General features: G+C 45.5%; 1 protein-coding gene across 4 annotated transcripts in view; it reads left to right on the top strand.

Moving 5' to 3' along the window:
• The window catches only part of SUPT3H (SPT3 homolog, SAGA and STAGA complex component), a 476,044-nt gene that overhangs the window by 347,747 nt on the left and 102,702 nt on the right, over nt 1-25,595 (top strand). For 3 of the 4 annotated variants that reach the window (XM_063915212.1, XM_063915210.1, XM_063915214.1), the window contains one exon: nt 23,595-23,701. The exons of the other annotated variant lie outside the window; for it this stretch is intronic. In XM_063915212.1, coding sequence (XP_063771282.1) covers nt 23,595-23,642 — 48 coding nt within the window. In that variant the 3' untranslated portion in view covers nt 23,643-23,701. The remainder of the gene's footprint in view (nt 1-23,594; nt 23,702-25,595) is intronic. 4 annotated transcript variants of the gene reach the window in all.

Raw genomic sequence — 25,595 nt, 5'->3', positions numbered from 1 at the left:
GGCATGGGTGTGTAGCGCAATTGCAGCTTGGACAGATGAGCTGACAGATCAATTTGATAATATAGAAAGACAAATAATTCCAGCGCGTCTTGAAACTCCTAAAAATATACAGTTATGGTCGTATATGTTAAAAATAGCAGCTCTCAATTGGACAGTACTGATCTGTCCACCAATGCAGCAACAAGAAATGATAATATAATATACTATCAGAGAGCGCATATAACTGTGTAAATATCAAATTTATTAATATACAATAAAATAAACACATGCACAAAAAATATATATATCAATTAATTAAAAAATCCCCCATGCTGCAGCGATTTGGTTTGAAACAAACACTTGTATATCCAGATTAAAAGTTCAAGATGTGAGATATTCTCAATATATGGTCCTGAGAGAAAGTCCTGTGCAAAAGAACAAAGCCGATATCTAGCGTTAATGTCCAGCTGTGAGCATATGTGCATGCTCAGAATGAACTCCAATGAGTCGCCGGCTTTTGACTCCCGTTAATTGCTGCCGCAGACAGCCAAATAATTTGAAGTGTTATGACTTTAAAGTCCGTAATTTGTGGACTTATAGGTCCATACTCGCTGTGCTAATAGGGCCACTTTGCAGTAATGTCCACTATACTCACGGCCCAAAAGCGTGCCTGTTGATCATCCGTGGACGGCCCCCGTTTTGCGATGTCAGTCACAGCCGAGTGGTAACACTTCTCTTTAATGCAGGATACACCTGAGATTCTCTCAATGGTCTGTTTCCAAACAGACAGGATGATAGCACTGGGGCTGTATTCCTTTCTGACGTCCTCTTATACTGCCAGCGATTCACACCTACTAATATCATCCTGCCACATTATTGCCACAATCATACACTGAATGGTTTTAGTCACCCTAGGGTGCAATTTTACTTCGTCGTAGTCGACACTGGAATCAGAATCCGTGTCGGTAGTAGTGTCTTGTGTTAAGGGACGCTTTTGAGACCCCGACGGGCCCTGTGAGTCGGTCCAATACTAAAATCACACTGGTTTGAACCGCTTAACAAGGTTGAGTTGAAATTTCTTACCTGGAAGGTGGTCATGTTGTTGGCCTTAGCATCAGCAAGGCGAGTGTCAGAATTGGCGGCTTTGTCACACAAGAGCCCCTACTTGATTTTTCATGTGGATCGAGCTGAATTGAGGACACGTCCGCAATTTCTGCCTAAAGTGGTTTCTTCGTTCCATATGAATCAACCTATTGTGGTGCCTGTGGCTACAAGTGACCTGGAGGATTCCAGATCCCTGGACGTAGTCAGGGCCTTAAAAATTTATGTAGCCAGGACGGCTAGAATTAGGAAAACAGAGGCTCTGTTTGTCCTGTATGCGGCCAATAAGATTGGCGCTCCTGCTTCGAAGCAGACTATTGCTCGCTGGATCTGTAATACGATTCAGCAGGCTCACTCTACGGCTGGATTGCCGGTACCAAATTCGGTTAAAGCCCATTCCACTAGGAAGGTGGGCTCTTCTTGGGCGGCTGCTCGAGGAGTCTCAGCATTACAACTTTGCCGAGCGGCGACTTGGTCGGGGTCAAACACTTTTGCTAAATTCTACAAGTTTGATACCCTGGCTGATGAGGACCTAGCGTTTGCTCAGTCGGTGCTGCAGAGTCATACGCACTCTCCTGCCCGATTGGATGCTTTGGTATAAACCCCATGGTCCTTACGGAGTCCCCAGCATCCTCTAGGACGTAAGAGAAAATAAAATTTTAAACCTACCGGTATATCTATTTCTCCTAGTCCGTAGAGGATGCTGGGCGCCCGTCCCAGCGCGGAAACTCTGCAAGACTTGTATATAGTTGTTGCTTACATAAGGGTTATGTTACAGTTGACATCGGTCTTGGACCGTTACTGTCGTTTGTTCATACTGTTAACTGGTTATGTATGTTCCAGGTTACATGGTATGATTGGTGTGGGCTGGTATGAATCTTGCCCTTGGATTGCTAAATCCTGCCTTGTATTGTCCATCTCCTCTGGGCACAGTTCTCTAACTGAGGTCTGGAGGAGGGGCATAGAGGGAGGAGCCAGTGCACACCCATAGTCAAAGTTCTTTTTAGGTGCCCTATCTCCTGCGGAGCCCGTCTATACCCCATGGTCCTTACGGAGTCTCCAGCATCCTCTACGGACTAGGAGAAATAGATTTACCGGTAGGTTTAAAATCTTATTTTTTTCTAAGGTTGTGCCTGATGAACATGCTGATATGGGTCTTCTGACTATATTCTCCAACATGCCAAATAATAGCATAGCTGATTTTGATTGGACTATTATTGGGGGCTACATATGGGGCCGCATGTGTCGGCAGTTTAGGTTGGTTGCCTGGTATCACTGGTAATATTTCTCTGCATATGGCAGCTGTGTTTGATTCTCTGAAACCTCTGTCCGCTGTGAAAAGGTATAACGTTGGCACTGTGGTAAATTGAGGATGACTCTGGAGAAATCTTACAGGTGCCCAGCACTTTGAGGAGCTCAACTCCAGCTTTGATTAATTTGTGTCTTCTCAGCGCCTTCTGAAGAAAGTAAAAAGTGTATAAAACTCTAAAAGAACCTCCATATACATAATACTGTGGCGTTGATTTTGTAGGGCAAGACTCGTCTTGTCGTCATTATTTCCATCTTCTTTGCTTCTGCTGAAGGTAGGCCTGAGGAACGTGCTGAGGACAGTACTACAGACATCTCTGTTATCTATATCTCCTTTGCCGAAAGAACCTGTCAACGGGTCTGTTAGGAGCGAAGGAATATACTTCTCCTCAGGTATCTTTGTCATGCTCTTATGTAGAAACCACAAGTCTGCCGCGCTTGATGATTTCACCCTCGGACCGAGGGCCTCACAGAATTCTACATGTGAGTGCCTCAAACCTTCTATACACACACACACACACACACACACACACACACACACACACACACTAAGATCTGCCTGAACAGAAAGGTTTCTGAGGCTCTACCACCTTCCCTGGGCTTCTCCATGAACTCAGCAATTTCTAGACTATATGACAACCAAAAACATTTCCTCTGTGTGTTTTTGAATTGGCTTTTCTACCAGGGATTCTATGAAAGCAAACTGTACTACAGCCAGAAATGTGAAAAATGCATTCAACATACGTTGTCTCCACTATCTAAGGGTGGGTACACACGAGGACGACAGGATATCGGGGCGATGGTCATTCTGAATTCCCTTCAGCCCAGACCATGACCGATTGCCTGTGCACACCAGGAAGATTTAACGAATGACTGAATGATCACTGTTCCGTTCTTCATTAATATACATCAGGTTGCATGCAATATCTTCCGGTTGGTTGGGCAGCACGGCAAATTGTCCCGACATTGGGCCTAATTCAGACCTGATCTCTAGGCTGCGTTTTCGTACAGCCTGCGGTCAGGTCTAAACTGCGCATGCACCGCAGTGCACAGGCGCGTCGCACGGGCACAGAGCGGATCGCCGCTCAGTGATGGGTGTGTGCGATGAATTCATTTGCACAGGCGATCGCAAGGAGATTGACAGGAAGAGGGCATTTGTCGGTGGCAACTGACCGTTTTCAGGGAGTGTTTGGAAAAACACAGGCAGCATGAGTGTCTGACGTCAATTCCAGTCCCGGACAGGCAGAAGTGAACGCAGCGGATGACTAAGTCTTGGGCTACTCAGAGACTGCACAAAATCTGTTTGTACAGCTCTGCTACACATGCGTCCGCACACTTGCAAAGCTAAAATACACTCCCCTATGGGTGGTGACTATGCAAACGCAGGACTGCAAAAAAATACTAGATAGTCAATATGGTGTTATCTCCCTAACAGTGCTAGTCATCAGACACGGGTAGAATAGCTTTGAAAGTCTCTTTATATTTCTGATCTTGTATTTACATATTATAGCTTAGCTTTCCTGCTTGTTGCAAATATTTGGTCTTTCTATTGAGTTGACAGAACAGTGACACAGTGGTTAGCATCTCAGCATCACTGTGCTGGGGTCATGGGTTTGTTTACAACCAACAGCCTACTGTATATGTGTGGAGTTTGTGTGTTCTACCTGTGTTTTGGGTGGGTATTCTGGGTGCTCCTTGCGTGTGTCCATGGGGTATATAGACTGCAATTTCTACTGGAACAGGGTCTAATTTGAATGATTAAATATATTCTATACAGCGCTGCGTAATATGTGTGCGCTATATAGATTACTGCAGTCTTAATGTATACATTTACGCACCATTTTCAAAGCTGTCTTTTGATGCCCACCTAGTGCCATGAACCATAGCTCAACCTTCAACGTCTGTCATTCTACGGCTGACGGAATGTGTTACTGGTTTAATATACACCAGCCATCTCCACACAGTGCAGGCAGCCATTTTGGGTCATGAGAATTCAGAAGATTGATTTTCCTAAGAATCTGTGACAACCCTGAGGAAACAAAACCCTGATATCACTAGTGAATTGATAACAGGCATTCTCATTAATATTGGCTTCAGGCCACAAAATGGCGGCATCCACCAATTTCTCCGGCAGGGTCCACAAGTTATCCACAGGATAAAAATGGGATATGATGGAGCAACAGCAGATTGGCACCAAACGATCACAAGCTTTCAGTACTCCCAGGATGCAGTGGGCCCGTCCATATATCCCTACCCACTGGCTCAGGCAAATCAGTTTTTTGTTTGGTGCGGCAGGAGCCGGACCATGGTCAGAGGGCTGCTGTTCTTGTCAGCCCTAAGCTTTCTTATTTTATTTTTATACTCTTACTATGGTTTTGAGCAATCTTTGTTAACAGCGTCTTATACGCATATTGGAACAAGTCGCTCCAACAACTCTCCGCTGGGTCGCAACAATGCTTACCCATGTGTACAGTACTGTCTCCACGGGCGTCTGTGTCGGATATACTAGCAGGTCCAGCAGACGTTATCAGGCTGTGGCCGGAGCACGGGGAGAAGGCAGGGCATCGGTTCCACGTAGACGGGGAATACGGACACAGCCGCACTGTATTGGGAGGAGACTACCAAACAGTAGCCGACGCGCCGCCACCACGGTTGCTCCAGCGCTAGGCCTTAGGGATCATAAGGCACCAGGATTAGTATGAGGCTGCGATCCCTAGGGATGTCAGCGGTGGGGAGTTAGACGCTCTCCTGGTCGCCCCTCCCCCCAGTTCATGACCAGTTTCCGCGAGTCTCCTGCCATGAACTGTTGCCTTACGTCCGTCTCAGACGCTACCATGAGGGGTCTCGGTCGCAGCATAGGCCGCTGCGTCTGTGTTCACTAAACGCTACCGCGAGGAGACCCGGTCGCAGTACAGGCGTCTGTATGACCGGTGCGTCTGTATGCACAGTGCGTCTGTGTCCACTTAGAGTTCCCGGAGCGGCAGTGTATATTAGTAGCGTCTGGATCCACTCAGCGTTCGCTAACGTATTGATCGATTTTGGAAGTGAGGTGAGTCTCCCCGTATCCCACTCTACTGAGTACGGGTTATACAGCACTAAATTTCTATCTACTTTGTCAGTATGAATAGTTAAGTTTAAGTGCCTATTGCATATGAGTCTGTGTACATTACTGTGGTTTTCTTCGCATTGCGTCTGAATACTTTAAGATCTGTATAAAACAGAATTCAGTAATATATACTCCTACATACTTTACAATGTGTTTGTAGTTGATTATGTGCTCATATGACTAATATATAACATGTGACTGACTGCTAGTGTGATTGCTGACTTTATGTTTGTCAGTTGCTTCTTCTGGTCCTCAATGCTGGTGCATGGGTAGGGTCAGATTGATATCACTTTAGAAGGTTAAAGTGATTACAGTCACAAATTGTTTAGTACACTGTTAAAGTGCTTTATCGTGTCTAAGAGCAGCAAAGGTGATGAGGGTACACTCATAGTAACACCAACACTCATATCATGTTTGTCTTGCAAAACTATATTATCCTCTCAGGATCTGGTACAGGATGGTTTATGTGCAAATTGTTTTGCGTTTCAGCAGATTACAAGGCAGATCCCTGTTCAACGTCAGGTACAGATAGATCCACCTTGGGCGATGTTTGCACAGACCTTGTCCAGTATAGCTGAACGGCTAATTCCTACAGCTTCGCTACCAGGAATGGGGTACACTAATAACCCATACATGCAGCTCCCTACCTACGGTATACCATTTCCCTCACCAGCTTCTCCAAAGAGAAAAGCTGATAAACCAAGTGTAAGCAAACCGTCAACTTCACAGGTTACACAGGATGATTCATCGGATGATGAAAGCTCTGTATACTCTACTTCGGAATACGAAGAGCAAGTAGAAGGTCTCAGCTCAGTGGATATAGCTGAGTTAATTAGATAAATAAAAGCCATTCTATCCTTAGAGGATTCAGCAGAGCCTGTGTTAAAAGCCAAGGCACCTGTATTTAAACGGCCCAAAGTAGGTAAGACTGAGTTTCCAGGGTCAGACCAGCTAACGGAAATCATGGAGGAGGCTTGGGCTACACCCAGTAAAAAATATAGAATTCCCAAAAAATGGGATTCCAATTATCCTTTTCAAGCTGGGGACTGTTTAAAATGGGAAATGGCTCCCAAAGTAGATACGCATGTTATTCGATTAGTGCGAAAATCTATATTGCCTTTGCCATCAATGTCCATTTGAGAGTACAAGTATCAGCATTGACTGTAGCGTTCAAAAAGAAAATTGCCAATTTACAGGATGTGCGTACTTTCTTCCAGGGAATGCTGCGCATTCAACCTCCTTTTGTTCCTCCTACAGTGCCTTAGGACTTAAATTAAGTCCTGAAATCCCTTCAAGTTGCTTCATTTGAACCACTTAATAAAGTGGATCTTAAATGGTTGACAGATAAAGTTCTCTTTCTACTGACTATGGCATCAGCTAGAAGAGTGTCAGATTTAGGAGCGCTGTCATGTCGTTCCCCTTTTCTGATTTTTTTTTTATCGAGATAAAGCAGTTCTTAGGACTTGGTCTGGGTATCTTCCTAAGGTGGTGTCTAAATTCCACCTTAATGAAGAAATTGTAGTCCCGGCTTTTCAGGTATCGAGACTTTCTGCGGGAGATGCGTCGCTGGACGTAGTCCGGACATTAAGGATCTACGTGGATCGTACCAGTGCCATCAGAAAGACAGATTCTCTCTTCATTCTCTACGGATTTCACAAGAGAGGATGGCCTGCTAGTAAACAGATGCTGGCAAGATGGCTTCGAATGACGATTTCAGAAGCATATTCTCTAGCTGATCTCCCTGTTCTGGCTAATGTCTCTGCTCACTCTACTCGTAAGGTAGGTCCTTCATGGTCAGCACAAAATGGTGCTTCAGCAAAACAGATATGTAAGGCAGCCACATGGTCTTCCATTAACACATTCATTAGACATTATGCCTTGGATACTTTTGCATCTCATGATGCTGAATTCGGGCGCAAGGTTCTCCTGTCCAATCAGGAGCGTCCCCACCACTAAATTGCTTTGGGAAATCCCATTGTTATCCTGTGGATAACCTGTGGACCCTGCCAGAGAAATATACGTTATGGTAAGAACTTACCGTTGATAACGGTATTTCTCCTAAGTCCACAGGTTCCACAGGGATCCCACCCCGATGCACCTGATTTGAGGATCTTTCTACTCACTAAACCTCTTCCTTCTGGTACGGAAGGGTGTGCATTGTGTGTTCTTCTCGCCTGATTAAGGCTTTACATGATGCTCCTGCCTAAATGCTTTGGAATACAACTGATTTGCCTGAGCCAGTGGGCGGGGATTTATGAACGGGCCCGTTGCATCCTGGGAGAACTGAAAGCCTGTGATCGTTTGGTGTCAATCCGCTGTCACTCCATCATATCCCATTGTTATCCTGTGGACTTAGGAGAAATACCGTTATCAATGGTAAGTTCTTACCATAACGTATATTTTGTGATGGGTACACATAAATGTCTTACCTGCTTGAAGTATGTGTGATGTATAACATTGTGCCTGCACTAGTCTAACCCATTGCTGCTGTATGTGTGACTTGATGGTATAAGAAGTAGTGACAGGTCCTTATTCCCACCCCAGCTATACTCTCTGGGGGAGATTTATTAAAAGACTGGAGAGAGATAAAGTACCAAACCAATCAGCATCTAACTGCCACGTTACAGGCTTCGTTTGAAAAATGAGAGCTGCTGTTTGGCTGGTACTTTATCTCTGTCCACTTTATCTCCATCCAAGGCTTAGTAAATAGACCCCTTTACCTCTCTCCGCTTTATCTCTCTCCACTTTATCTCTCTCCAAGCTTTGATACATCTCCCCCTCTATCACACTTGCTAATCAATAATCATCATCCAGTTAGACTAAAGGGGGGTACTCACGGGAGAGATGTGTGCTGAGCGATCTTAACCCAGACCGCTCAGCACACATCTCTCACCCCGCTCAGCACAGCGCGATGTGCTGAGCGAGGGGGAAAGCTGACGGGGGGCCGCTCATTTCACACAATGGTGAAGTGAGCGACCCGCTAGATTGAGCCTGCATGCAGCTCAATCTAGCATCGGCGATAGCGATGCGCGGGTCCGCGCATCACTATCGCTGGAGGGCATACACACGGCAGATCCGTGCTTAAAATCTAAGCAATCTAGCAAGATTGCTTAGATTTTAAGCACGGATCTCTCCGTGTGTACCCCCCTTAACCGCCACACTACAGACGGGATCCGGTCTTTAGGTCGACAGTCATTAGGTCAACCACTATTGGTCGACAGGCATTAGGTCAACATGGTCTGTAGGTCGACAGAGGTGGTAGAGGCTAAGACTGTAGGGCAATTTAAACATGCTTGGGAGAGGCATATGAATATCCTTACAAAGAATTAAGGTTAAAAAAGGGTTGAGATTGCCTAAAGGATAAAATAAAAAAGGGGCGGACTAGATGGGCCAAGTGGTTCTTATCTGCCGTCAAATTCTATGTTTCTATGGTCACTAGGTGGACATGGACAAGATTTACTACAACTGGGAATAGTTCTTTGCCTGTAGCATGGCGAGCAAAGCAGGACACGGGGCACTAATTGGGGTTCCCGGTCACTTTATGAAGAAAACGACAGAATTTTTTTTCTCTAACGTCCTAAGTGGATGCTGGGGACTCCGTAAGGACCATGGGGAATAGCGGCTCCGCAGGAGACTGGGCACATCTAAAGAAAGCTTTAGGACTAACTGGTGTGCACTGGCTCCTCCCCCTATGACCCTCCTCCAAGCCTCAGTTAGATTTCTGTGCCCGACGAGAAGGGTGCACACTAGGGGCTCTCCTGAGCTTCTTAGTGAAAGTTTTAGTTTAGGTTTGTTATTTTCAGTGAGACCTGCTGGCAACAGGCTCACTGCATCGAGGGACTAAGGGGAGAAGAAGCGAACTCACCTGCGTGCAGAGTGGATTGGGCTTCTTGGCTACTGGACATTAGCTCTAGAGGGACGATCACAGGCCCAGCCTGGATGGGTCCCGGAGCCGCGCCGCCGGCCCCCTTACAGAGCCAGAAGAGCGAAGAGGTCCGGAAAAATCGGCGGCAGAAGACGTTCCTGTCTTCAATAAGGTAGCGCACAGCACTGCAGCTGTGCGCCATTGCTCTCAGCACACTTCATACTCCGGTCACTGAGGGTGCAGGGCGCTGGGGGGGGCGCCCTGAGACGCAATAAAACATGATAAAAATACCTTACATGGCAAAAAATACATCACATATAGCTCCTGGGCTATATGGATGCATTTAACCCCTGCCAGAATATACAGAAAAACGGGAGATAAGGCCGCCGAAAAGGGGGCGGAGCCTATCTCCTCAGCACACTGGCGCCATTTTCCCTCACAGCTCAGTTGGAGGGAAGCTCCCTGGCTCTTCCCTGCAGTCACTACACTACAGAAAGGGTTAAAAAAAGAGAGGGGGGCACTAATTAGGCGCAGTATTAAAACATACAGCAGCTATAAGGGGAAAAACACTTATATAAGGTTATCCCTGTATATATATATAGCGCTCTGGTGTGTGCTGGCATACTCTCCCTCTGTCTCCCCAAAGGGCTAGTGGGGTCCTGTCCTCTATCAGAGCATTCCCTGTGTGTGTGCTGTGTGTCGGTACGTTTGTGTCGACATGTATGAGGAGAAAAATGATGTGGAGACGGAGCAGAGTGTCTGTAACAGTGATGTCACCACCTAGGGGGTCGACACCTGAGTGGATGTACTGTTGAAAATTACGTGACAGTGTCAGCTCTGTATAAAAAAACAGTGGTTGACATGAGACAGCCGGCTACTCAGCTTGTGCCTGTCCAGACGTCTCATAGGCCGTCAGGGGCTCTAAAGCGCCCGTTACCTCAGATGGCAGATACAGACGCCGACACGGATACTGACTCCTGTGTCGACGGTGAAGAGACAACCGTGATTTCCAGTAGGGCCACACGTTACATGATTGAGACAATGGAAAATGTTTTATACATTTCTGATAATACGAGTACCACCAAAAAGGGGTATTATGTTCGGTGAGGGAAAAACTACCTGTAGTTTTCCTGAATCTGAGAAATAAAATGAGGTGTGTGATGATGCGTGGGTTTCCCCCCGATAACAATTGATAATTTCTTAAAAAGTATTGGTGTATACCCTTTCCCGCCAGAGGTTAGGGTGCGTTGGGAAACACCCCCTAGGGGGGATAAGGCGCTCACACGCTTGTAAGAACAAGGGCTCTACCCTCTCATGAGATGGCCGCCCTTAAGGATCCTGCTGATAGACAGCAGGAGGGTATCCAAAAATGTATTCACACACATACTGGTGTTATACTGCGACCAGCAATCGCCTCAGCCTGGAGGTGCAGTGCTGGGTTGGCATGGTCGGATTCCCTGACTGGAAATATTGATATCCTAGATAAGGATAGTATATTATTGCCTATAGAGCATTTAAAAGATGCATTTCTATATATGCATGATGCACAGCGGAATATTTGCCGACTGGCATCAAGTATAAGTGCGTTGTCCAATTCTACCAGTAAAATGGTCAGGTGATGCGGATTCCAAACGGCATTTGGAAGTATTGCCTTTGAAAAGGGACATTTGGGGTCGGTCTTTTAGACCTGGTGGCCACGGCAACAACTGGGAAATCCACGTTTGTACCCCAGGTCGCCTCTCAAAATAAGACGCCGTATTATCAGGCGCAGTCCCTTGTTGGCAAGCGGACAAAAGGTTCCTCTTTTATGCTCGTGACAGAGGGAGAGGAAAAAGGCTGAAGAGATTAGCCAGTTCCCAGGAACAGAAACCCTTTCCCGCCTCTGCCAAGCCCTCAGTATGACGCTAGGGCCTTACAAGCTCAGGCACGGTGGGGGCCCGTTCTCAATGAATTTCAGTGCGCAGTGGGCTCACTCGCAAGTAGACCCCTGGATCCTTCAGGTAATATCTCAAGGGTACATATTGGAATTCGAGACGTCTCCCCCTCGCCGTTTCCAAAAGTCGGCTTTACCGACGTCTCCCTCTGACAGGGAGGCGGTTTTGGAAGCCATTCACATGCTGTATTCCCAGCAGGTGATAATCAAGGTACCCCTCCTGCAACAGGGAACGGGGTATTATTCCACACTATTGTGGTACCGAAGCCAGACGGCTCGGTGAGACCGATTCTAAATCTAAAATCTAAAATCTTTGAACACTTACATACAGAGGTTCAAATTCAAGATTGAGTCACTCAGAGCAGTGATTGCGAACCTGGAATAAGGGGACTACATGATGTCTCGGGACATCAAGGATGCTTACCTTCATGTCAAAATGTACCCTTCTCACCAAGGGTACCTCAGGTTATGGTACAGAACTGTCACTATCAGTTCAGACGCTGCCGTAGGGATGGTCCACGGCACCCCGGGTCTTTACCAAGGTAATGGCCGAAATGATATCCCTTCGAAGGAAGGGAATTTTAGTTATCCCTTACTTGGACGATTCCCTGATAAGGGTAAGATCCAGGGAACAGTTGGAAGTCGGTGTAGCACTATCTCAGGTAGTGTTGCGGCAGCACGATTGGATTCTCAATATTCCAAAATCGCAGCTGGTTCCGACGACTTGTCTTCTGTTTCCTAGGGATGTTCCTGGACACAGTCCAAAAAAAAAAAAAAAGGTGTTTCTCCTGGAAGAGAAAGCCAGGGAGTTATCCGAGCTAGTCAGGAACCTCCTAAAACCGAACCAAGTCTCAGTGCATCAATGCACAAGGGTTCTGGGTAAAAAATGGTGGCTTCCTACGAAGCAATCCCATTCGTTAGATTCCACGCAAGAACTTTCCAGTGGAACCTACTGGACAAATGGTCCGGGTCGCATTTTCAGATGCATCAGCGGATAACCCTGTCACCAAGGACAAGGGTATCCATCCTGTGGTGGTTGCAGAGTGCTCATCTTCTAGAGGGCCGCAGATTCGGCATTCAGGACTGGGTCCTGGTGACCACGGATGCCAGCCTGCGAGGCTGGGGAGCAGTCACACAGGGAAGGAATATCCAGGGCTTAGGGTCAAGCCTGGATACATCACTTCACATAAATATCCTGAAGCTAAGGGCCATTTACAATGCTCTAAGCTTAGCAAGACCTCTGCTTCAAGGTCAGCCGGTGTTGATCCAGTCGGACAACATCATGGCAGTCACCCACGTAAACAGACAGGGTGGCACAAGAAGCAGGAGGGCAATGGCAGAAGCTGCAGGGATTCTTCGCTGGGCGGAAAATCATGTGATAGCACTGTCAACAGTATTCATTCCGGGAGTGGACAACTGGGAAGCAGACTTCCTCAGCACGACCTCCACCCGGGAGAGTGGGGACTTCACCCAGAAGTCGTCCACATGATTAAAAAACTCGACAGGTATTGCGCCAGGTCAAGAGACCCTCAGGCAATAGTTGTAGACGCTCTGGTAACACCGTGGGTGTACCAGTCAGTGTATGTGTTCCCTCCTCTGCCTCTCATACCCAAGGTACGGAGATTGATAAGATGGAGAGGAGAAAGCACTATATTCGTGGCTCCGGATTGGCCAAGAAGGACTTGGTAACCGGAACTTCAAGAGATGCTCACGGAGGATCCGTGGCCTCTACCTCTAAGAAGGGACCTGCTCCAGCAAGGACCCTGTCTGTTCCAAGACTTACCGCGGCTGCGTTTGACGGCATGCCGGTTGAACACCGGATCCTGAAGGAAAAAAGGCATTCCGGATGAAGTCATCCATATCCTGATCTAAAGCCAGGAAGGATGTAACCGCAAAAACATTATCACCGCAATTGGCGAAAATATGTTGCGTAGTGCGAGGCCAGTAAGGCCCGACGGAGGAAATTCAACTTGGTCGATTCCTACATTTCCTGCAAACAGGAGTGTCTATGGGCCTGAAATTGGGGTCCATTAAGGTTCAGATTTCGGCCCTGTCAATTTTCTTCCAAAAAAAGAACTAGCTTCAGTCCCTGAAGTTTAGACGTTTGTAAAAGGGGTACTGCATATACAGCCTCCTTTTGTGCCTCCAGTGGCAATTTGGGATCTCAATGTAGTTTGGGTTCCAAAAGTCACATTGGTTTGAACCACTTAAATCTGTGGAGTTAAAATATCTCACATGGAAAGTGGTCATGCTGTTGGCCCTGGCCTGGGCCAGGCGCGTGTCAGAATTGGCGGCTTTATCCTGTAAAAGCCCTTATCTGATTTTCCATTCGGACAGGGCGGAATTGAGGACTCGTCCTCAGTTTCTCCCTAAGGTGGTTCCAGCGTTTTCACCTGAACCAACCTATTGTGGTGCCTGCGGCTACTAGGGACTTGGAGGAATCCAAGTTGCTGGATGTTGTCAGGGCCCTGAAAATATTTCCAGGACGGCTGGAGTCAGGAAATCTGACTCGCTGTTTATCCTGTATGCACCCAACAAGCTGGGTGCTCCTGCTTCTAAGCAGACTATTGCTCGTTGGATTTGTAGTACAATTCAGCTTGCACATTCTGTGGCAGGCCTGCCACAGCTAAAATCTGTAAAAGCCCGTTCCACAAGGAAAGTGGGCTCATCTTGGGCGGCTGCCCGAGGGGTCTCGGCTTTACAACTTTGCCGAGCAGCTACTTGGTCAGGGGCAAACACGTTTTCTAAATTCTACAAATTTGATACCCTGGCTGAGGAGGACCTGGAGTTCTCTCATTCGGTGCTGCAGAGTCATCCGCACTCTCCCGCCCGTTTGGGAGCTTTGGTATAATCCCCATGGTCCTTACGGAGTCCCCAGCATCCACTGGGACGTCAGAGAAAATAAGAATTTACTTACCGATAATTCTATTTCTCATAGTCCGTAGTGGATGCTGGGCGCCCATCCCAAGTGCGGATTGTCTGCAATACTTGTACATAGTTATTGTTACAAAAATCGGGTTATTATTGTTGGGAGCCATCTTTTCAGAGGCTCCTCTGTTATCATGCTGTTAACTGGGTTCAGATCACAGGTTGTACGGTGTGATTGGTGTGGCTGGTATGAGTCTTACCCGGGATTCAAAATCCTTCCTTATTGTGTACGCTCGTCCGGGCACAGTATCCTAACTGAGGCTTGGAGGAGGGTCATAGGGGGAGGAGCCAGTGCACACCAGTTAGTCCTAAAGCTTTCTTTAGATGTGCCCAGTCTCCTGCGGAGCCGCTATTCCCCATGGTCCTTACGGAGTCCCCAGCATCCACTACGGACTATGAGAAATAGAATTATCGGTAAGTAAATTCTTATTTTTTTTTTGTAAACTCATGTCGACTTTTTTCCATGTCGACCGTGTCACTGTCGACCAATAGTGGTTGACCTAAATGACCTAATCGACCCTATGATCCACACCCACTATAGACAGTGCATCCTAAATCCCCGCTGCGTGAGCTATATATACTCAATAGATGATAAATAGGATCAGTATGCAGCCAGACTGAGGGGAGACATTTAGACATTTGCCCCAAAAGCCGCTTGTCCTGACAGGAAACCTAAGGGCAGAGAAGGCTTTAGCTATATCCTTGGTTTAACCACTTAATAGCTGGAGTAGTTCTGCAGAATGTGCCGCAGCGTGGGCCGCCTCCAGCAGATTACACATGATACCACAGCAGACACAGCGTGCAGCAGCAGACAATGCTGGTGTATTTAGGGATGATTAAGTGCCATTCTAGAGCTGTGATTACACAGTGTGCTTTGTACTACTCTCCGCTGAATGATTACCCAGAGCGATTTGGCACTGCAGGCTGCTTTCTGTCAGTGGAACTCATTCTTCTCTCCGCCTGCACTTACTATATACACAACACTAACTTATGTCTCTTGTAGCCACTTTACCATCCTATTATTATGTCAGGGAGGTGTTTAATTATTTTCCAGCAGTTTCTCTTACATGTCATGCTGGCAAAGGTGAACACTGTGGTGAATGGGTTTTTACAAGTAGTGGAAATTATCTATGAAATGTTTGTTTAAGCCGGGAACAGAGCAGCAAGCGTCACTCGGGGAATCGGAGGAGTTAGCAAAGGCCGTGATGTGACCTGGATTCTATAGCTCTGCATGGTATCTTATCTGTATGGTAGCCTACTCTCCAGCTGTGGTGGAACTACAAGTTTCAGCATGTCCTGCCACTCTGTGTGGGGCCAGCAGAAAGGAGCTGATATTATAAAGCTCCTCGTCATGCCTGAGAAGCCCTATTGCCTGCATAAATGGGAGTTCTCGCCAGCAATGGGGCTTTTTCTTGCTTTGCACAATACGTGAAAGAGAATCCGATGGCTGTTATTCCCTTTACATGGAGAAGCCCATTTTATTACCGCACTGCATTAACTGTTCTGTGTTTGCATTGTGCCGCATTTCCTGTTCTGTGTTTGCATTGTGCCGCATTTCCTGTTCTGTGTTTGCATTGTGCCGCATTTCCTGTTCTGTGTTTGCATTGCGCCATATTTCCTGTTCTGTGTTTGCATTGTGCCGTATTTCCTGTTCTGTGTTTGCATTGTGCCGCATTTCCTGTTCTGTGTTTGCATTGTGCCGCATTTCCTGTTCTGTGTTTGCATTGTGCCGTATTTCCTGTTCTGTGTTTGAATTGTGCCGCATTTCCTGTTCTGTGTTTGCATTGCGCCATATTTCCTGTTCTGTGTTTGCATTGCGCCATATTTCCTGTTCTGTGTTTGCATTGTGCCGTATTTCCTGTTCTGTGTTTGCATTGTGCCGCATTTCCTGTTCTGTGTTTGCATTGTGCCGCATTTCCTGTTCTGTGTTTGCCCTCTCGTAAAGTCTTTTTTTTTGTGTAAAAGGTTTTCAGGTTTATTTTTTATTTTTGTAAAAACTCTTTTTAGCTCATTAATTCTCTCTTAAATTTTTTTACGTTAGCGGTACTGAAACCCCAAATCTGAGCTATTAGTTCCATTGCGCTACCTGGGTCTTGCACTTGTGTATACAGTATATTGAATTTGGAAGTTAACGCATGAGAATTATTCCACCGAGCAGTATATATATATATATATATATATATATATATATATATATATACATTTTTTAAATTTTTTTTTTTTTTAAGTAATTCACGGTGATGGGTTGTTTTTATCACTGAAAAAATGAAATCTCCCTGACCATCAGAGAAAGATGGCTACTGATAAAAAGGCCCCTTATATTCTCTAGACCTGTGGCTCAATAGCTGTAGCTGGAACCTCAGCATGCTCTCTACCAGAGCAACAGGACACGGCTGGATCATTTCATCATGTATTATCTCCGGCCCGCATGTTAATTCGCTGGGAGGAGACAACAAAGGTCAGTGACCCAATTCACATCATCATAGACCTGCCCACACTGTGTAACGATGCAATCTGAATTATTGTGTTGCGAGGAGTGATGTGATGATCCTCAGGCCCCACCCACCCTATACAATGATGCAAATTGTCTCACCCCCTCCACACACAGGAAGAGAAGCAAGAGATGGGGGGATCTTGAAGGTCTCCCTAAAATGGTGGGGTCTCCTTGACATTCCGAGAGAGTAGGCAATATACTTTAAATGTGCCACGCTTCATATGTGTTGACTGGGTGAGGTTAGTAGGACAATTAACCGGATACTCCTCAAGCAAATTCTGTAAATCTTGAGACGACTGACACTGTGAATTATCCTTCTGGAATATTCCATTGGTGTGGGGGTACGTGAAGTACATGAAGGGCTGCAAATGGTCACCAAGCACTTCAACGTAGCGGTCACCAGTCAATGATGTGTCCAGACAGACCAGCGGACCCAACCCATGCCGCATACACACTCCCCGCACCCTTATAGAACCACCACCAGCCTACACGGTTCCTTGCTGACAACTGAGCTCTATGGGATCATGGGGTCATCATCCCGAAATGACTGGAACCGCCACTCACCGGACCACGCAACATGTTGCGAGTTCTCCGGGGCCCATTTAGTGACGCCATGAGCCCAGGTGAGGCGCTGTGTCGTAGTGTTAACAGCTGCACTCTGGTGGCTCCCATATCCCATGGAAACTAAACGCTGCACTGACCTGCTGGATATACGTCTAGTACCTCCTGCATTGAATGTTGATGTGATTTGCACTAGTGTCGCCTGTTACTATGGACATTCTGGCCAGAATCGCTAAGCACCCGTGGTCGCCCACTGCGCTGTCCATGGTGTGTGGTAATGCCTTCCATGAGGTAATACCGGTACACACGTGATACTGTAGATCGAGGAATGTTAAATGGAATGGCCCATCCTTCGGGCACCCACTATCATGCCCTGTCAGAACTCCGATAATTCACGTCTCCCTGCCATGGGCAGCCTAACCGGTGTTCCAACTGACTCACAAGATGTCAGATTACAATTGATGCTGGTTTAGCCATTTCCAAGGCGTCTCAGTACGGTGGCTCCAACTACCGTTACCTTTACACACTGCTATTCCATTTATTTGTGTATATGCTACTTGTGCATATATACTGCATGATGTATATATTGTGTTATCTATATATTTGTGTATATGCTACTTGTGCATATATACTGCATGATGTATATATTGTGTTATCTATATATATATATATATATATATATATATATATAGATGAGTGAAAAGAGAAGGAAATGTACTGACCCATATAAAGAGGAAAGAGCCCGCCAAACCGCAAGTGAAAGGCCTCCCATGCCACCGTCCCTGTCGCTGAGCGGTGCTGGGAGATGATGGAAGGTGACGTCAGCGCTGCGCCTGAGCCGGCCCGTTGCCTAGTAACATCCAAATAGCGTTGCGTGAGCTGACGTCACCTTTCCTTCTCTTTTCACTCTCACATCTTGACAAAGGGGTTGAGTTCCCCGAAACGTTGATGTAACATGATGTAATTTTTGATCAATACATCGTACCTTCACAAGACCCTGAGTGCCGCAGCATTTGTCTATTCTCCTATATATATATATATATATATATATATATATATATATATATATATATATAATGTGTGTGTGTGTGTGTGTGTGTGTGTGTGTGTGTGTGTGTGTGTGTGTGTGTGTGTATAAAAAAAAGGGGATGACATAATGACGTCATTACCAATGCGTGGCTTGCGTTGCATGAACGATAACGCCTAAACGCACAATCGGATCAAAATTTGGATTACACCTACAGTGTGTAGAATTTAATAAACTAGAAAACTGGTCCTGTCACTTTTTACCGTATCTGCTGCAGGTGCTCCTCGGGTAAAGCCAAGAACCATGGATCAGTATTTACTTACATTAACACAAAACATAGATTTACATCTCTACAGATTTACCACATTTTTAACACTCATTTATATGTACAACCGTGCAAATCAGAGACTTCAGTGCAAGCATAACATGCTATTGATGTTAGACACTACAGCAATAGTAAAATAACAATAACGAATAAATTTCAAGCGCACATTTTTCTCATTTCTTCATATTGACAAAATGGCGCTTCCCTCTCTCTAGTAATTATTATTTCCCTGTAGCATATGATGGGGTGGAAGCCGGCCGACCTTCACTTCTGAGTCCTTCGTTATTGCTTCCAAATGTAAATGTCTGCGACGACCAAGGACATAGGAATAAGTAGTATGTAGGCCTGTCGGTAACGCTGCACAGCACATACAGCCAGACGGGTGACTCAGGAGATTACATGTTTTCTTCAGACAGGAATGTAAACCAAATAGGCTTTATGTGTCCTGTGTTAATCTCCGACGACCTGTCAGGGCTGAATAGCACTCATTGTTAATGTATATTGTATCTGTGTATGTGTATGTGAGGCTATTGCTCACAAATCTGTAATACACCTATAACGTTGTGCAAGTAGTGGTGAAATAGAACTTCATGCCTGACAGTAGGCGCAGCCGCTAAATGCATGGTGAAACACAACCATTTATTCTATACAGCCTGATAAAGAACTACAATTATCAAGGAGCATGATAAATGATCTCACTAAAAGTGGAACCTAGATAAAATATTTGCACAATTATTACATGGGGACGCCCGTGGGAAACATCAGAGTCACCTGGTGAGAGTACCCCCGGTGAGGAAAATTCATTGATTGGCAAACGTTTAATGCTCCAATTAATTAGTATGTTCTAATTCCAGTGATATTGCTGAATGTCTGGAGTTATATGATCTTCCCAGTGGAAGGATTCAAGCGATAATAAATCATCATATATCTATATAAACATAACTGGGACTGTGACCTATTGATTATACAATTTTAGGAAGTTATAATTTATATTGAAAGGCTGTTGATTAGAATATTTTAATTGATGCATATTGGGGTGGAATATTTGTAGTAATACTTTTATGAACCACAGATACAAATGTTGCTTTTTAATGAGGTATATTTGTTATAATAAAATTGTATCCACTGTGCACAGTTGTGTTTCTAAAAAGTATAGCAAGGACAAAAGCAGTCTTTGAAATACTTTATGTCCATTGTCGGACTTATTAACCACAGAGACCTTTTGGATTAGTATTTAATGTGGATGTATTGAATTTTGTTGTTTTTAAGAAAATTCTTTTAATAAAATACTCTTTAAAATTGGACAGCGCTTTCAATAAATTTTCTTCTTGCCTAAGGTTTTCACATGTGGCTAGTACTCTGTAATGTCATCGGTTCCACATCTGAGTCTCGTAGCAGTATTTACAAATCTACTTACACTGTATTTAGACATGTTGGGCCTGATTTGGATTTGGAAGCAAATCACAAAAGCAAGCAACTGGGCCAAACCATGCTGCACTGCAGTGTGGGCAGATGTAACATGTGCAGAGAGAGATTTGGGTGGGGGCGTGTCCAAACTGAAATCTAAATTGCAGTGTAAAAATAAAGCTGTGTAACATTTGTTGGCTACATGCAAAAGCAGCCAGTATTTACTCTGCATGGAAACAATCTAAATGTATTTGCTCCCCTTGCAATGCATGGTACAGTTGCAAATAATCGCTCAATTATCAGCAATGGGTACAGCTTAGAGTCAGACCCATTATTAGCATACGCTACAGCTGGGTAACTTCTAAGACCAGTACAAGTGAACTTCCAATTGCACATCCCAGCCTCAGTCTTACCCTTGTCCTTCATACGGTGGCAGAAGTCCTCGCTGGCCACCTCTAGCATTATATCGCAGTACACTGTGGGGGAGATATACTAAGCAGTGATAAAAGTGGAGAAGTGAGCCAGTGGAGAAGCTGCCCATGGCAACCAATCAGCATTGACGTAACATTTATAATTTGCTTAACATAAAAGTAAACAGAGCAGCTGATTGGTTGCCATGGGCAACTTCTCCACTGGCTCACGTCTCCACTTTTATCATTGCTTAGTACATCTGTATGTTATGTGCCGGCACAGATGAGCAGTGAGATGCTTCATCTTCTCATTGATGTTTCTGTTTTAGAGGTGGTTTAGCAGCGGCTGAATCGAGGTAAAACCTGTAATAACGATTTGCAGTCCTGTTAGTATTATTCGGGGATGTGAATAAAAAAAAATGGTGGAATATTAAAAATTGTTGTATAGAAATGAAGACCCCGTAAGAGGAAAGAAATAAAGGGACTCATAGGAGCGCAGCACGGCTAATTACAGCCAGGACAGGATTTAGAGTTGCACACTATTTAATCTGCGCACAGCTCTCGCAGTTTTTGGCAAGTGCGTATGCGTTGGGGCCTACATACACAGACTAGAGGAAATGTGGGTGATTCAGAATCCTACGCATCTTAGCCGTATCTCTTTTGCAGCTGAATGGGTGTCACTAGAAGGCAATTGGGTGTTCCCAGTGGCACACGCTTGGGGGGCTTTCTGAATACCATGAAACCCCCCTTAATGGATTTAGCCCGCTGCTGGCGATTGGAGCCCTGACCATATTTGTCGACTTCCTGGCTGCACTCTCTATGAGGAGGCAGCCAGGTCGGTGCAGCAGGAAGGGGGGCATGCGGGGCATGGCACAAGCAGGCGGTGGCGTGCCAGTGCAGTTGTGTCAATGTGGCCCGGCCTCCACTATACAAGGTAGAGATTACGGTCATTGTAAAGCGGAGGGCGTGGCTATGATGTTGCATTTCAGTGATAGTCGCTTTGTTGGCCACACAGACCGCCCACTTTCCTCAGGGGATGTGGGCAGTGCCAGGCAGATGTGAAGCAGCTTCGGATGGCTGGGATCGCCTTCTGAGATTCTGTAGCCTCCCAGCTGTTCCGGAAGAGTAGGTACAGTAAGTGAGGCCCCCAACCCGTGGCGGCAGGCTGCATTACCTTACAGGACTGTAGGGAGGGATCAGTTTGATGTGATTCTATGAAAATTGCATAACTTTGGCTCCACCCCCTCTTGTATGTTGGGATATATACTTACAGATATATATATATAAACCCGTGGTCGTGACGTGGGTGAGTTGCTGGCTGCTCAGAGGTATTTGGTTCCAGACCCACTCATCAGAGTTCCTAGTGAGTGCTGAGGACATATCATAGCAGTCTAGGCATAGGGGTCTATTCATGAAGCAGTGATAAGAGTGGAGAAGTGAGCCAGTGGAGAAGTTGCCCATGACAGCCAATCCGTGTTGAGGTAACATTTATAAAGTGCATTTTATAAAAGTATACGGAGCATCTGATTGGTTGCCATGTGCTCACTTCTCCACACTTTTCACTGCTTCATGAATAGACCCCATAGTCTGTACGGGATGCAGTCAAGATCCCGCCGGACGGGATCCTGGCGGTCGTAATCCCGACACCGGGACAATCCCGACATATTCTCCCTCTGTGGGTGACACACATAGAGGGAGAATAAATTAGTGTGCCAAGCGTAGCGAGGCACCGGGCCCGCAGCGTGGAGAGTGCAGCGAGCCTGCAAGGGGCTGCGTTGCGCTCGCCCCCCTGTCGGGATTGTGCCGGTCGGGATCCCGATGTCGGTATTCTGACCGCCGGGATCTCGTACTGATCCCGTCTATACACTTACGCAGACAGTCCTCCTTGTGCACACAAGACACCAGGAAATGGCGCAGTACCCAGAGTGCACGAGTAACAGATGACATCACTGCTACCACAAAACCGCATTTGGTGCTGACATAACAGGCCAGGCAGTGTCCTCTTTTCTCCTGCCGCCGCCTTCTTCTTGTCTTCTTTGCTGTAACCTGTTGGCTCCCAGCTGTAAAGCCTTCAACAGCTTGTGGCGATTCCTGGCAAAAATCAGGGCGTCCGTGCCCCTGACACCGCCAACGTTCACCCCTTATACATTGCATCCTGTAAACACGACATCTGCACCACGCCTGCTTTCTATATGTGACCATCTGTGGGACATGGGGAGTCAGTCTGGATAAGTTGTCTGAATTCATTTCTGCGTTGTAACAGGATGTGAAACGCGTTAAAAACCATCATGTCTGTTTTTGAGGATAAATTCCGAATTCCTTCTTTTTTCTCTGAAACGAATGCAATAGGTGGTACAAATTAAGTACTGGTTACTAATACATACATTATGGAGTTCTCCTGCCTTTTTGTTTGTTTTATCTCTGTTAGACAAGGAGCTTACTGTCTGTCGTGAGTGCTGGTGGTGATATGGGGTGGCAATCAAGTGTCCAGCTGCTGGGGTCAGTATACCGACTCCGGAATCCCGACACCCGGTGAAATTCCGGCGCTTGCAATCCCGACCGCCGCCTGGTGAGTGCAGTGAGCCCGCGAGGAGACACACTGGGCTCGCTGCCGGGATCCTAGTATGTGTATATATATATATATATATATATATATATACTGTATTGACCTGCCACGCTACAGGCCCAGTGGCGAGCTGCCTTGTGGGGGGCGGTCACATAATTACGTCCCCCTAAAAACATTGTTTGATTTCCTAAAGGCCAAGTAACACATTAACCTGTGTGCTAGAATGTACAGTATATAATTACCAGCAGCCATATACACCAGCCCACTGTGACGTTTAAACTGGCCTTGTGTACAGCTGAGTGCTGTAAGTTCTGCCCATATGCCAATCACAGTATATTCTCACACCCGCCCTTATACTGCCCAGAGTCACCACAACTTGTCCTATGCTGTTAAATTACACCTGGAGGAGCCTTGCCTATAGACAGGCACAGTATATGGATTGCTCCCACTTACCATGTGTGTTACAGAGTTTTGCATAAAACTTTTTGCTAAACAATGTTCCAGTTTGTTACAGTGTTTGTGTTTCTCTTTGTTTTCCCGCGTTCCAAACCCCTGTAGCTGATTTCCTTTTTATATTATTCCAGACTGGTAACATCCACACAAGAGTGCACAGGGCTGTTAATATGAAATGATCCCTACTGTACTTAGAGCACGTTCTAATGCTCGTACTGAAGATAAATGTGGACAGCAGGTGCGTCAGTGGTTGATATTTATTGTCCTCTAGCTGTTCTACCCGATCTTCGCATGGGAGTTTCTGTCACGGTTGTACATATAAATGAGTGTTAATAATTTGGTAAATCTATAGAGATGTAAATCTGAGACGTCTCAATGTAAGTAAATATTAATCCATGGTTCTTGGCGTTACCCGAGGAGCACCCGTAGCAGATGCGGTAAAAAGTGACAGGACCATTTTTGTAGTTTATTACATTCTACACACTGGATATGCAATCTAAATTTTGATCCAATTGTCCGATTGCACGTTATTGTTCATGCAATGCAAGTCACGCATCGGTAATGACGTCAATATGTCAACTCCCTTTTCATCCCCTTAGGGGAGGTTTATTAAATTCTAATTAAGTAGTTTTCCTATTTCCCACCTGAAGAATACCTGTGTTATATTTCATCTTCCTAACATATCGGGAAATAAGAGAATTAGTGGTCTATTTACTAAGACTTGGATGGAGATAAAGTACCAGCCAATCAGCTCCTATCTACCATGTCACAGGCTGTGTTTGAAAAATGACAGTGTGGAGCTGGTTTGCTGAGATTTTATCTCCGTCTTCTTTATTTCCATTCAAGGCTTAGTAAATAGACCCCTTAGTGATGAGTGAGTGATGGCTTTCACATATACAGTATATCTACAATTTTTTATCTATGTGTGTATATATATATATATATATATATATATATATATATATATTTCAGGCGTAATTTGGTCTAAGTATACAATGCTCCGAGTGCCGTTCTTTATGATAAAGTCTATGCATGCTTAAGCGGGCACCGGGGCTGGATGACATTATTACATTTGAGTGCCGGCAGATACTGAAGTATATATATATATATATATATATATATACAGAGAGAGAGAGAGAGAGAGAGAGAGAATTATAGTTACAAATTTTGTCACTATTTGGTGATATGGCAAAAACGTACAACCAGGGGCACCAATAGGAGGGGGGTTGTTGAAATAGCCTTGTGGGGGACCAGGCCAGTTGTTAAGGGGGACATTGTCCCCATGTACCTCAGTTTGCTTTGCAGTCATTTTATTGGGGAGGGGGCGTGGCCATGGCTGCTGGGTTTTGACACCTCCCCCCTTCTGCGCCCAGGCCTCTCACTGCTCTCGACAGCTCTGAGTGCAACAGTTGCTATGGAAACACTTTACCGAATAACTGGTGGTCAGTTGCTGCGCTCAGACATATTGACCACCCCAATCACTGAGTCTCACCACCATGTAACTTTTAGTTGTTGACCACAATGGAGGACTCATTGAACAGTTGTGATTTGTATCGCCACCTGCTGACAACATGTGTCATTCTTTTTCAGTAAATGGCTAAGGCGTCCTCTAAAGCACCTGTCGCCCAAATGTCTGTTTATTTCGAGCATAAGAAAATAACTCCAGAGTGCTGTAAATTGGGATACAGTACTTTCATTATAACAACCGTGTACATAATTGAAAAAAATAGAAAATGTCGACGCAGGTGGCAGTTTATTTAGCATCAACCTCGTTGTGGGTATGTGCAATACGTAGCATTTCTTTATATACAGAGAGTTGTGAGTAGCTAGGGAGCTTGCCCACTTTGTAGAGGGAAACACAGGTGAAATGTAGAACCTTTTAAAATCTGTACACTCTGAATATGTATTAAATGTATGATTAGTTTTGGTAAAGACGACTGCACATACAGCTTGGCCAACTAATGCAGCATATAGAAAGAAGGTTCCTTGGTTAAATACAGGCATACTGTAGCAGGGGCAAATGCAGGATTTGTGTGGGGGGCGGAGTAATGCACCATGAAGTCATTGATAGGGCTGGGCACTTGTCATTATTAGGCTCCACCCCTGCATAAGGCCACAGTTTGCGTGTCCAT

Source organism: Pseudophryne corroboree, chromosome 4 (genome assembly GCF_028390025.1).
Source record: "Pseudophryne corroboree isolate aPseCor3 chromosome 4, aPseCor3.hap2, whole genome shotgun sequence".
Taxonomy (NCBI): domain Eukaryota; kingdom Metazoa; phylum Chordata; class Amphibia; order Anura; family Myobatrachidae; genus Pseudophryne; species Pseudophryne corroboree.
The sequence above is the reverse complement of the archived record's forward strand: the minus strand, read 5'-3'. Positions and strand labels throughout refer to the sequence as shown.